A 13,871-nucleotide genomic window follows, 5' to 3' on the forward strand; every position below is an offset into this window, starting at 1 on the left:
TTTAATGGCAAAGAGACTTTTGCCCTTCTACCCCTTAAGCTAGTGAGCCACAACCACACAAGAAAGAAGAGTACCCACTACTGAAATGGGAAGCTGGAAAGCAGATGGAGGAGAAAATGTCATTGCTGACCAGGTTGCTGTGGGTCCTGAGGAGAGAACAACTCCAGAGACAACTCTGTTAGGACTGCCTCAGTCTCCTGTGCCCACTGCACCCCTTCCCCACTGCAGTGCCAGGTGGAGGCCAGTAGCTAGGAGAGTGCTTAGCTGTCTTGGGACCCTCAGGCTCTTTTCACTTTTTTTTTTTTTTTAGAGACAGGGTCTCTGTCATCCAGGCTGGAGTGCAGTGGCACGATTACAGCTCACTGCAGCCTTGAACTCCTGGGCTCAAGCAGTTCTCCCACCTCAGCCTCCCAAGTAGCTGGGACCACAGGCACATGCCACCACACCTAGCAAATTTTTTGTAGAGATGTGGTCTCACTGTGTTGCCCAGGCTGGTCTCAAACTCCTGGCTTTAAGTGATCCTTCCGCCTCAGCCTCACAAAGTGCTGTGATTACAGATGTGAGCCACTGCACCCAACTTTTTTTTTTTTTTTTTTTGAGACCAGTTCTCACTCTGTCCCCCAGGCTGGCGTGCAGTGGCGTGATCTCAGCTCACTGCAAGCTCCGCCTTCCGGGTTCAAGCGATTCTCCTGCCTCAGCCTCCCGAGTAGCTGGGATTACAGGCGCCCGCCACCATGCCCGGCTATTTTTTTTTTTTTTTTAAATAGAGACGGGGTTTCACCTCTTCGCCAGGCTGATCTCGAACTCCTGACCTCGTGATCCACCCACCTCAGCCTCCCAAAGTGCTGGGATTACAGGCGTGAGCCACCACGCCCAGTCCAACTTTTTTTTTTTAATCCAATTTTTTTTTTTTAATTTTTATTATATTCTTTGGGCATGAGTGTTGATGTAGAAGATAAGAAAGGGACTCTAAGGCCTAAAACATAAAGCAAGGCAAATGATCAATGGTGCAACTATTCTAAATCCAATGGCATACATACACACACACACACACACACACACACACACACACACGCCCTTGCTAATATTGCCACTGCCCCACAGCTCCTTACACATATATGGTAAGAGGTACAAAGAATATGTGAGGCAACCAAGTACAAAAAAATGGAAGTACGTACAAGTGGGGAATTATCTAGATTTTCTTTTCAGTGCACAGAAGACAAAGTGCAAACTCTGTGTCTTGGCCTTTGGTCTGGGCCACTCTTCCAGTCTTCCCACAGACTTTGATCATGCAGTTTGGGTTGGCAGTAGCTGGGCACAGCCTTTTCTTGACCCTCCACCCTCTACCTCCCACAGCATTTCACCAGCTCAGCTGCTAGGAATTCTGTTAGGAACCAGAGGCCAAGGTATAAAAGATGGAATAGGATGCTGTTCTCTGACTTCTCTATCCCAGAGACTCTTGAAGCTTCTTTGATTATTTGTCTCCCATAGTTTGTATCTACTTGAACAAGAATGGCAGCACAGGCCCCCACTTAGATAAGAAGAAGGTCCAGCAACTCCCTGACCATTTTGGACCAGCCCGTGCCTCTGTGGTGTTGCAGCAGGCTGTCCAGGCCTGTATCGACTGTGCTTATCACCAGAAAACCGTCTTCAGCTTCCTCAAGCAAGGCCATGGTGGTGAGGTTATCTCAGGTAAGCACACTTTGGCTCATATTGCCTCCCCGCCAGAAGGACCCGCCTTCTCAACTGGTTGATTTCTTGTAAGGCATCCTCGTTCCCACTTCATACCTGCAGGCTCTGGAAAAATGTGAAGGTATTCCATTCCTCATCTCCAACCCCCTGAGAGCCCCTCTGAGCCTTATGCATACCTCTGCCAAGGAGAATACCCACAGATTCTGCTTCACTGAGCCTCTAAACTGATTCCCCCCATCTACCTGATTGACCTGTCCGTACAGAAAGTATAGGAGAAAGAATCCAGAGGGGGCTATGTTGTGGCAGCAGGAAGGTTTCTCCAGACTGTTGCAGCCTCCCACCTGGTTTCAGGAACCACTGAACTCCTCTGTCATTCCTTTGATTCCTTAGCTTCCTGGTCCTAAACCAGGCCCAGTAGAAGAGAATTAAATCCCAGGGTGGTTGGGAAAAGTCATTTCCTTTTTCTTTACTGCTATGAGAGTTTGATTCAGTGGCACAGTGTTTTTTGCTCTCACAGAATACTCACTTTTTCTCCTGTGTCCTGATTCTGTTTCAGTTTTCCTAAATCCAAAATCCTGTTTAGCCACTAAACCTATGGAGTCTTGACCTAGAGCCTTTCAGTCTTAACTGATGCTATTCCATAATCCCCTGCCCCTCCTCCCTAGCAGGCTGTAATAACCAGCTTCAGGAAACCCCACTGGCATGGAAGACTTCATAAATAACCAGACTGTATTATTTTAGCAAACATTTATTGAACCCTTACTATGTGTCCGGTTGATTGCCAGACACTGGCCAGGAGAAGGGGAGAACAGAAGATGACAGCTTAGGCTCCATACCAGTGAAAAAGAAAGAATATACATAGCTAACTGTGAGAAGTGCTGTAATAGGGAAATGTATACAGAGTGGTGTGGGAACCCAGACTAGGAAGTACTTGGCTGTGAGGAGGATGGAGCAAACAGGCAGGGAATTATTATAGAAGACTGGGAACTGGCCAGGCGCGGTGGCTCACACCTGTAATCCCAGCACTTTGGGAGGCTGAGGTGGGCGGATCACCTGAGGTCAGGAGTTGAAGACCAGCCTGGCCAACATGGCAAAACCCTGTCTGTACTAAAAAAAAAATACAAAACATTAGCCAGGCATGGTGGTGCACGCCTGTAGTCCCAGATACTCAGGAGGCTGAGGCAAGAGAATCGCTTGAACCTGGGAGGCGGAGGTTGCAGTGAGCTGAGATCATGCCACTGCACCCCAGCCTGGGTGACAGAGGAAGACTCCGTCTCAAAAAAAAAAAAAAAAAAAAGACTGGGAAGTGCCTGGGAAATTAAGCCTTATGTCCCTTCTGAGGCCCAGCCTACTCCCTGGTCTCTTCTTTGTTTCTGTGTAGTGGTCTGTAGGAACCTGGCCTTCTTTACTGCCTCTCTTTAGCTGCTCTCTTATACCCCCTCTGGGGTTCTTCTTCTGCCTCAAAACTGTTTCTTGAGAATGACCTATCTCCCCAAATCCCCATGTCCTTGCTGCCCTCAGAGACAAATACACAGGTCTTTGCTTTTTAAGGTTTATACTGATACATTTTTAGAGAAAAAGATGATAGGAAGTAAACTAACACCAAGCATGAAACAGTTCCAAATGTTGCCAAAATTCTAGTGCCCTTATGTAGATCAGAAATTGTGTACCCATACCATTGCTGGCTATGGCTATATTCTACTCTTCTGCCGAGCTTCTCTGTTCTTGGGTAGTTCTTGTGAAAATAGCACCCTAAATGAGCAGATTTCCTGGGGGAGGTCCAGCCAAGTGATGGAGCAGAGAGAATTATGTTCACAGTTGTTTTCACAAGTTGAATAAAATCATTCCAGAGCCCAGGGTGCAACAGACCTGGCCTGGCCACTCCCATATTTGCAAGCCCTTTACAGTTGGAGGCAAAAATCAAAGCCCTCGAGGGAGGGAGTTAAAGGGAGGGAGGGAGGAAACGTGGGGCACTGATTCCCTTTGTGTAACCAGGTAAGCCTGAGACAAGCAGTGGGCTGGACTCGTCCTGCCTAGCGCTGTACTCCACTGCCAGGCTGACATGCTTGGCCCTGTTTACTCACTCCACAGCCGTGTTTGACCGGGAACAGCATACCCTCAACCTCCCAGCAGTCAACAGCATCACCTACGTCCTCCGCTTCCTGGAGAAACTCTGCCACAACCTTCGTAGTGACAATCTGTTTGGCAACCAGCCCTTTACACAGACTCACTTGTCACTCACTGCCACAGAGTACAGCCACAGCCACGACAGGTACCTACCAGGTAGGAGCTGGGATGGGGCCTGGGCTGAGAGTGGGGGACAGGGCTAGCAGCAGCACCTGCAGGGGCCCAGGGCCAGCCTTCAGAACTACTGGCCTGGCACCTACTATCCAGAGGTCTGCTTTTCTGTCCCTTACCTTTGCCATATCTGAGACTTTTCAGCCTCCTCTCATCTTTACTTTTTCTTCAGGATTTTGTTTTCTGTCTCTAGGATCACCCCTATTTCCTCTAGATCCTTATCCCTAGATAAAAGGTGGTTCGCAATTCCCCTTCTGAGTTTCAGACTGCATGTGGAGCCACCAAGAAGTCACAGAACGTCTCCCAGTGTGAACCTGGCAGCAAAGGCCTAACACACATCTCCCTTGCCAGCAGGAAGGTTTAGTCTCAGGCTACAGATTGAGAAATTTGCTCCCTGGTGATTGGCCATCTATTCTTTCCTTTGGCACATGGCCCTAACTTCCAGCACTGCCAGTCTAGCAAGTCAATTCAAGTTCCTGCTATTTCTAACTCGGCTGGAAAATAACTTTCTTAGTTAACATACCAGACCCACAATGGGAAAGCAGATGCCGCGTGGCCAAATCAGTGACTAAGTACTTCCGAGAGAGATTAAAGATTCAATGGAACTCTGCGTCTCTCATCTGGAACCCAGGACACAGAACAAGGGAGGGAAGAAAAGCTCAGCCTTAAACATAGCAAGGTAGGTCATTACTGAGAGGGAGGAAAGGCCCTTAAAAAAGCCCTGCAGACTATGTCCTGAGCAGAGAAATAGGGAGGGATGCTGCCAGTGTGGGCGCTGTGCTGTCTGTTGATGGGAGGGCACAAGTCTGAAAGGTGTCTTTTTCGACCTTCCTCTATACAAACAAGTCTTGTTCCCACACTGCCTTCCGTGGTGTCTTTTCATCATAGTCTTAACAGAATCACCTCCGATAAACGCACTGCTTCTAGAGAATGTGCCCAGGGAAGTGACTGTTCCCCCATTCTCCTTCCCCCTTTCCCTCATAGATACTTCTGTACCCAAATCCGTATTGCTTATGTGACTTGCAAGCAGGTCAAAAAGATACCTGAGTTTTAAATACTCTGTGGGGACCAGACCATCCGATCCCTGCAGCCATTTCTGTGATCCCCTGGCTGATCCTTTTCTATGGAGGGAACTTCTCCTCACCTAACCCATGCTAGATTGCTTTCTTTCAGTACCAGAGTCTCTGAGAAAAGAAAAAGGCATTCTGACTTGCAGTTAGAATGTTGCACTGGGAGTCTGGACTGGGCATGGTAGAGCTGGTACAGACAAAGGCAAGTTGTTAAATACCTCCAGTTAGGCATTCAGGAACTCTGATCTACATTTCAGAGGTGAAAGTTAGGCCTACCTGGTTTTCTGAAAGAATGGATGCATGAATGGGGGTAGCATATCCATGAGTGTAGCTGCTAGTTTAAAAAGAGATTTCTCAAAGAAACAGGAACTCCGAATTCTTAAATGGAATGCCATCATTAAGAAGTGAGAGAAATATACTGGTAGCAGCATTCAGAGACTGGTAAGGATGTACCTCATGGGCCTGCAGTCCCAAAAGTGGTTTGGGACCGGGGCATGACCTTTCCTGGGAATTCTGCCCCAGTTTACATCTCTCTGATTCAGCCACTAGATAAGAGGAAGCAAACTTTAGCCAGACTCTTCTTGCCTCATCAACTAAGAGAAATAAAGATCAAGGTATCACATTCTGCCATTAGCTGCTACCTCTCCCTTTCCCATTTTCAGACAGATTGAGCCCACTTTTTGTGTCCTCCTCTGCTCTTAAGCTGTTTCTCATCGTGGGTGCTCAGCAACTTGTCTGCTCTCACTCTAGTTTCTATTTGCTTCCCTGAAATTAGCCTTTAACTATGCCCAGACAAGCCAGAGCCTTGCCTAAACTTCTAATTCCTCTGTGCTTCTTAGTGTATCCTTTCTGCCTGCTTGCCTGCTTGCCTGCCTACCTTCCTGCCTGCTTGCCTGCCTTACTGACCCTTTGCCGCACCTCTGATATTATCATTTCCTGTGTTTTTCTGATTACTTACCTAAACCTCTGCCAAAGAGCTCGATCTATACAAGAGCTGTCTTTTGCTTTGCCCTTTGGATCTGGTATTTATGACTCCTGCCCTTCTGCTTGGCTACACGCTTCTACTAGACATCCATAGGTACCACCTCTGTTATCTGGGTGCTTACTGGCCCTCCCCCTTTCCTATATCCTTGTCTCCACACTACCCTACCACTTACAGTCCTGGCCCAGCTGACCATGCACTTCCGATATAGCAGGTAGTCACCCAAAGCTCAGGGAGATTTCATATCCTATTAAGCTTTCCTACCTAAGTTGAGACTATTACTTTTTTCTCCAATGTTTTATTTTAAAAATTTCAAACCTACAGAAAAGTTACAAAAATAGAACAATAAGCAACCATGAACTCTTTGCCTGTCTTTACCACTTAACTTTTTGCAGTATTTACTTCGTCTGTTTCTCCTAACTATATATACACATATAAATATATGTACTTGTTGAATACCTATATATTTAAAGTATGTTTTTCATTTATTTACTGAACCATTTGAGAGTTAACTGCAGATGAGAGATTTTATCCTTAAATACTTTTGTGTTTATCTCCTAAGAATAAGGAACATAATAGTATTATGATGATTAAGAAATTTAACATAAATAAAAACTAATGAGGCCAGGCACGCTGGCTCACGCCTGTAATCCCAGCACTTTGAGAGGCTGAGGCAGGCAGATCGTGAGGTCAGGAGATCAAGACTATCCTGGCTAACACGGTAAAAACCCGTCTCTACTAAAAATACAAAAAAAAAAAATTAGCTGGGTGTGGTGGCGGACGCCTATAGTCCCAGCTACTTAGGAGGCTGAGGCAGGAGAATGGCGTGAACTCGGGAGGCGGAGCTTGCAGTGAGCAGCGATTGCGCCACTGCACTCCAGCCTGGGCGACAGAGCGAGACTCTGTCTCAAAAAAAAAAAAAAAAAAAAGTCTAATGAAATTTAACATGAATAAAATACTACTAGGCCAGGTGCGGTGGCTCATGCCTGTAATCCTAGCACTGTGTGATGCCAAGGTGGGCAGATCACTTGAGGTCAGGAGTTCAAGACCAGCTGGGCCAACATGGTGAAACCCTATCTCTACCAAAAATACAAAAATTAGCTGGACATGGTGGTGTGCAACTATAATTCCAGCTACTCGGGAGGCTGAGGCAGGAGAATTGCTTGAACCCAGGAGGCAGAGGTTGCAATAAGCCAAGATTGTGCCACTGCACTCCAGCCTTAGCAACAGAGTGAGACTCCGTCTGAAAAATAATAATAATAAATTAATATACTACTAGCTATTATATAGTTCATATTAGAATTCCCCCCAGTTGTCACACTAATGTCCTTTATTACTGTTTTTTCCTAATCCAGGATTCAATAAAGGATCATCCACTGCATTTAATTCTCCTGTCTCTTTAGTTTCCTTTATCTAGAACAGTTATCCACCTTTTTTTTTCTATCTTTCACAATGTGACACTGGCATTTTGAATAATCCAGGCCAGTTGTTTTACTTTAGGTCATCAAATATTTACAAATACTTACTCTGTGCCCGATTCTATACTAGACTCTAGGGAGACAGAGGTGAGACAGACTCCATCCCTGCGCTCAAAGAGCTGAGACAGGGAGAGATATGTGAACATGTATGTGGTGAAAGCAGAGCACAGAGGTACTCTGGCCCAGCAAAGCATGATGAGCAAGGAGTATGGTGAAAGAAGAAGTCAAGGGAAGATTCCTGGGGGAGGCAATGTCAGAGCAGAGTCTCTTCTTCAGAACTATGCATGTGGCTGGATCAAGTAAGAGGCTGGTGAAGACTAAAAGAGGCCCAGCCAGGCACAGTGGCTCACGCCTGTAATCTCAGCACTTTGGGAGGCCAAAAGTGGATCACCTGAGGTCGGGAGTTCGAGACCAGCCTGGCTAACATGGTGAAACCCTGTCTCTACTAATAATACAAAAATTAGCTGGGCATGGTGGTGCCTGCCTGTAATCCCAGCTACTCAGGAGGCTGAGGCAGGAGAATCGCTTGAACCTGGGAGGCGGAGGTTGCAGTGAGCTGAGATCGCACCATTGCACTCCAGCCTGGATGACAAAGCGAAACTCCATCTCAAAAAAAAAGCCCCTTCTGGCACCCTAAAAAATACTGAGAATGGTGACAAAGATATTGTCCCTACCTTCAGTATTAGGAACAATATGAACATGTATGTGGTGAAAGCAGAGCACAGAGGTACTCTGGCCCAGCAAGGCATGATGAGCCAGGAGTATGGTGAAAGAAGAGGTCAAGGGAGGATTCCTGGGGGAGGTGATGTCAGAGCAGAACTATACATGTGGCTAGATCAAGTAAGTGGCTAGTGAAGATTAAGTAAAAGAGGCCCAGCAAGGTGCGGTGGCTCAGTATGAGGCAGGAGATTGTTAGGACAGTATTAAGCAGGAGACTGTATTGATTTCACTGGTCCCAGTGACTATTAAGTTTAGCTGTAATTGAAATCTACCCAGCATTAAACTCTTGAGTCTGCTGTTTTGGGATTCTCAGGTTCCTCTCTGTTAGAGGAAGTGGTTCATTGCCCATGACACTGGTTCCTTGTGCCTTTCTTTCCAGTTGTCATCCCGGTCTTCTGAGTTAGTTATAAAGTGGTTCTCCTGCCACAATCCCAAGATTCACAGTGGTTAAAGCCAAATAAAAACTGAAATATCAAGATGCGCTCTGATCCCCACATAGGTTTCCAATCTAGAATTGTCAGAGTTTTAAGATGACGCAAATGCTCCTAATTCACTGAAGCACACTGTCTGGCACACGTCCACTTTTCAGGTGGACCTTCTTGGGACCACAGCTTAAACTTCAAGGTGTCAGGAAGACCTCCAAGGCTCTCCTCATCCAAAAGAGATGCACCTGATACTGTCCATCTTAATATCCTGTTTCTTTCCTTTGTTATAATTATAATAGTTGCTAATATTTTTAGCTACCTGTATTTTGTCATCTGCCTCACTATAGTAAATGTTCCATGAGGATAGAGACAATATCTTTTTCACCATTCTCAGTATCCATCATCCTAACTGTCACATGGTAAGTAATTAATAGTATTTGTTGAATGAAAGAGTAGTAAACGATGTGGGAAGTGGTTCAGAGAGGGATTTTTTTTTTTTAAACACTGCGAGTGATGTAAACATGCACAAGGACTGTGCTATGTCTTTGGGTCCTGCGTTGGTGTAAGAATTTTCTTAGATCAACATCTCTAGCTCCTTGGTCACTCAGTTCACACCCATAAAGGGGAAAGCTCGGTTATGAGCATGGAATCTTTGCATCTTGGAAGTGGAAAGTACTCTAGAGATGATCTAGTATCTAGCCCAACACCTGATGACAGGTTCTCTCTATCTTTGGCAATTGATTTTATTGTTGGGCAGTTCTGATTGCTAAAATGCCCTCCTTTTTTTGTTGTTGTTTTGTTTTTGTTTTTTGTTTTTTGTTTTGAGACGGACTTTCGCTCTCGTTGCCCAGGCTGGAGTGCAATGGCGAGATCTCAGCTCACTGCAACCTCCACCTCCCGGGTTCAAGCGATTCTCCTACCTCAGCCTCCCGAGTAGCTGGGATTACAGGCATGCACCACCACGCCCGGCTAATTTTGTATTTTTAGTAGAGACGGGGTTTCTCCATGTTGGTCAGGCTGATCTCGAACTCTCAACCTCAGGTGATCCACCCACCTCGGCCTCCCAAAGTGCTGGGATTACAGGCGTGAGCCACCATGCCCAGCCAAAATGCCCTCCTTTTTAAGCTGAAATCTGCCTTCTTACAACTCCTGCCCCCATTCTACTCTCTGTATTCCAAAAGAGCAAATCTACCTCCAGTCTTCTTTTCCCATGACTGCCCTTAGGGTGTTTCTCTCCCTTGACTTTTCTCCGGACGATGCCTTCCCATTGCCTTTCCCCTTTGCCATGATCTTGAGGTTCCTCACCACCACTCTGATCATCCTCCACTGGGAACTCTAATTTTTAAGGTCAGCTTTGCAATGTGATACTCTGAGAAGAGCTGCTTCTCACTGAAAATACATGCATAAGGGCTAGGTCCTTATCTATTTGTTTACCTCTGCATGTACCATAACTAGTATAGTGGCTGTCACACACACAAAGGGTGCTCAACAAATGTTTGTTTGATCCCAGTTGCTCCCATATCTGCAGCATATCAATAGTATATTTTACACTGACCCTAGGAAGTTTAAGCATTTTTCATCTCCATTTTATAGATGGACAAAGGAATCCTATAAAAAGGCAGTGATCATTGACTAATCAAGTCTTCCAGCCCCAGTCTTTGACACCTGCGCCAGTGGTTTCAAAATTTGTTTTGTTTTACCAGTAGAACTCCTTTAAAAAAAAAAAAAAAAAAAAAAAAAGTTTTTTGGCAAAGATAAAATTGTATATAAAATTTGTATACACTCCAGTGCATAAAAATTAAAACCAGAGTAGTTTTGATAGAAGTTTGGATGAGGCCCATAGCCCTACTTACTTGGCCTCCGTGTGGAGGGCCCACAGGGCTCTGTAGAACACAGTTTGAAAGTATGGCAGTCTTCAGGCTGGGTGTGGTTGCTCACACCTGTGATCCCAACACTTTGGGAGACCGAGGTGGGCAGATCACTTGAAGCCAGGAGTTCAAGACTAGCCTGGCCAACATGGCAAAATCCCATCTCTGCTAAAAATACAAAAAAAAAAAAAATCAGTGGGGCATGATGGCATGCACCTGTAGTCCCAACTACTTGGGAGGCTGAGGCACAAGAATCGCTTGAACCCAGGAGGTGGAGGTTGCAGTGGAGTGCAGTGAGTCGTGCCACTGCATTCCAGCCTGGGTGATAGAGTGAGACTCTGTCTCAAAAAAAAAAAAAAGTATTTGCAATCTTCTATTCTGGCACTGTCCTACCAAAGAGAGCCTCGTCTGATCAGCCTTGTCAGGACTAGGACCTCCCAGAGCTTTGGAGCATGATGCTTTCAGTACATCTCATTAGGATAAGATTTCATGACTTGCCATCAGTCCAGATTTTCAGACCCTTCAACTCAGAATCTACGTCTCAGTGTTCTTAGCATTGCTGAAAGGCAGAGACACTCAATGGTTTGCATCAGCATCTGGTAAGCCTCTGGCTTTGTCATCATAATTATTCTTCACATCTGTTAGCTCATGTGAGGCAGACAATACTATCCCCAGTCTTAGCTGAATAAAATGAGAACTAGAAGAGTGAGGTTACCCTGCTGATAAATGCTGAAACTGGATGAAATATTTTTCTTGAACTATCACAGACAGCTTAGATTTGCCACTTCAACTCCGAATGAAATACAAAATAATAATTGTTCACATTCATAAAGTTCCTCCCATTCCATTTTCTCATTTGATGTTCTCAGCATGATAGGGGATGATTTTTCCCTGTTTTACACATGAAGAAACTGGTGCTTAGAGAAGATAAGCTACTTGTCTAGAATCACATACCTAGTGAAAGGCAGGAGCCCAGGTATAGAACCCAGGTCTCCTATATCCTGGATTGGATTCCCATTTGTGTCTCAAAATGGGACCCTGCTAGTCATTTTTCCTGGAAAATAGGAATCAGAACCCTCATCTGCAGGAGGAGGTGAGATATGGCTTAGGTATTATGGACCCTCAAAGGGGGTCCTTAAGATGTTCCTTATCAAGAAAAAGCATAGGGCATCTAGACCAGAAAAAGCCTCAAAGACCATCTAGTCTAAGAGAAGGAATTTCTAAAGAGACCAAAGTCCAGAGAGTGGCACTGAGCTTGACTAAGGTCACCTCATGACAGCCACAACCATGACTGGTACACAGGCCTCCTGAGTCCCTGCCCAGGGCTTTTTCTTTTGTTGCTGCTTGCTCCACTCAAACAGGTACCTGGGAGCCAGCACTCTGGCAGTCATTCTAAGCTCTAACTCTGGTTTTACTGTTTTTCAGGTGAAACCTTTGTCCTGGGGAATAGTCTGGCCCGCTCCTTGGAACCACACTCAGACTCAATGGACTCTGCCTCAAATCCCACCAACCTTGTCAGCACCTCCCAAAGGCACCGGCCCTTGCTTTCATCCTGTGGCCTCCCACCAAGCACTGCCTCAGCTGTGCGCAGGCTATGCTCCAAGGGTAAGCTTACCAGAGTCTTGGCCCTCCTTCCCTCCCTCACTCTTTCCTTCACTTCCTTCCTGAGCTCTGGGAGGCCAGAGAGGACCTAGCTCTGTTGCCCTCTGCCTGGTGGTGGGACTAGGGACTGGACTTACTCTTGTGCCTGGCCTTGCACCTTGGAGGTAATTGGAGCTCCAGGATTGGCTTGAGCATAACAGAAACTAAGAGCCAAAGACCTAGACCCAAAAGGGACAGGGAAGGATTCATTCACTCATTCATCCATTAACTATTTATTTGAACTCCATCAGTGTTTGGCATGGGGAAGCAAAAATCAGTCACTTTTTATCTTCAAGGTGTTATGGGGAGAGAGACACTTAAACAGATAATTATTAAACAATGTCTTGAGTGCAGTGACAGACATACGCTTTCGGTAATATGAAAATTACAAGAAGGAATACCTAACCCAAGCTTGGTGTTCAAGGGACACTTTCTTAAGGGAGTGATGCCTTGCCTGAGACTGTATAAATGGCCATATCTGGGCTGGTAGAGGAGGGAGAGCTTTCCAGGAAGAGGGGCAACATGAATAAGGGCAAAAGAATAAGAAATAGCACTGATTATACCAGGAACTGCATGCAATTTGGAATTGCTCAACCATAAAATGTAATACTGAGACTCAAAGAGAAAAGCCTGGAAAGGTCAAGGCATATATCATAGAAGACCTTAAATGGGCGTTTAATTAGAGGCAAGACAGGTTTTTGTTTTGAATAGATTATTGACTACTGTGTTGAGCATGGATTTGAGGAGGGACAAAACTAGAGAAACCTAAACAAATTAGGAGGTTACTCGAGTGGGCCAGATCTGAAGTGACAAAGGCCTGGGTTAGGGCAGAGACAGAAGGTTTGGAGAAGAGAGAGTGGATCTGAAAACTGTTCACAAGGTAAATTTAATCAGATTTGAGGATTTAATCAGATGTGAGGAAGAAGGGAGTGAGGACTGTCTCCCAGGTTTCTAGATGTGGTGGCCAGATAGATGGTGGTGCCATCCACTGAGAGAGGGAACCCACCATAGAAGAGAAGGAAGGTGGGGGAGCCCATGGTCATATAGATGACATCTAACAGGCAGTGGATATGCAGATCCAATCCTCAGGGAAGAGTGCTGGGCTGAAGTTAAATATTTAGGAGTCACCAGTGTATAAACAGCAGTTGAAATTTTAGGGTGAATGATCACTGGCCATCAGAGAAATGCAAATCAAAACCGCAATGAGATACCATCTCACACCAGTTAGAATGGCAATCATTAAAAAGTCAGGAAACAACAGGTGCTGGAGAGGATGTGGAGAAATAGGAACACTTTTACACTGTTGGTGGGACTGTAAACTAGTTCAACCCTTGTGGAAGTCAGTGTGGCAATTCCTCAGGGATCTAGAACTAGAAATTCCATTTGACCCAGCCATCCCATTACTAGGTGTATACCCAAAGGACTATAAATCATGCTGCTGTAAAGACACATGCACACGTATGTTTATTGCGGCACTATTCACAATAGCAAAGACTTGGAACCAACCCAAATGTCCAACAATGATAGACTGGATTAAGAAAATGTGGCACATATATACCATGGAATACTATGCAGCCATAAAAAATGATGAGTTCATGTCCTTTGTAGGGACATGGATGAAATTGGAAATCATCATTCTCAGTAAACTATCGCAAGAACAAAAAACCAAACACCGCAAATTCTCACTCATAAGTGGG

General features: G+C 45.4%; 1 protein-coding gene across 24 annotated transcripts in view; it reads left to right on the forward strand.

Moving 5' to 3' along the window:
- Positions 1-13,871, forward strand: part of SCMH1 (Scm polycomb group protein homolog 1) — a 243,372-nt gene that overhangs the window by 220,206 nt on the left and 9,295 nt on the right. For all 24 annotated transcript variants that reach the window (XR_010136117.1, XM_063713085.1, XM_063713120.1 and 21 more), the window contains 3 exons: positions 1,492-1,692; positions 3,784-3,975; positions 11,959-12,138. Coding sequence is in view for 23 of the 24 variants with exons in the window: in XM_063713085.1 (XP_063569155.1) it covers positions 1,492-1,692; positions 3,784-3,975; positions 11,959-12,138 (573 nt within the window). In the remaining variant the exon portion in view is untranslated. The remainder of the gene's footprint in view (positions 1-1,491; positions 1,693-3,783; positions 3,976-11,958; positions 12,139-13,871) is intronic.

Source organism: Pongo abelii, chromosome 1 (genome assembly GCF_028885655.2).
Source record: "Pongo abelii isolate AG06213 chromosome 1, NHGRI_mPonAbe1-v2.0_pri, whole genome shotgun sequence".
In the NCBI taxonomy this organism is placed as follows: Eukaryota; Metazoa; Chordata; class Mammalia; order Primates; family Hominidae; genus Pongo; species Pongo abelii.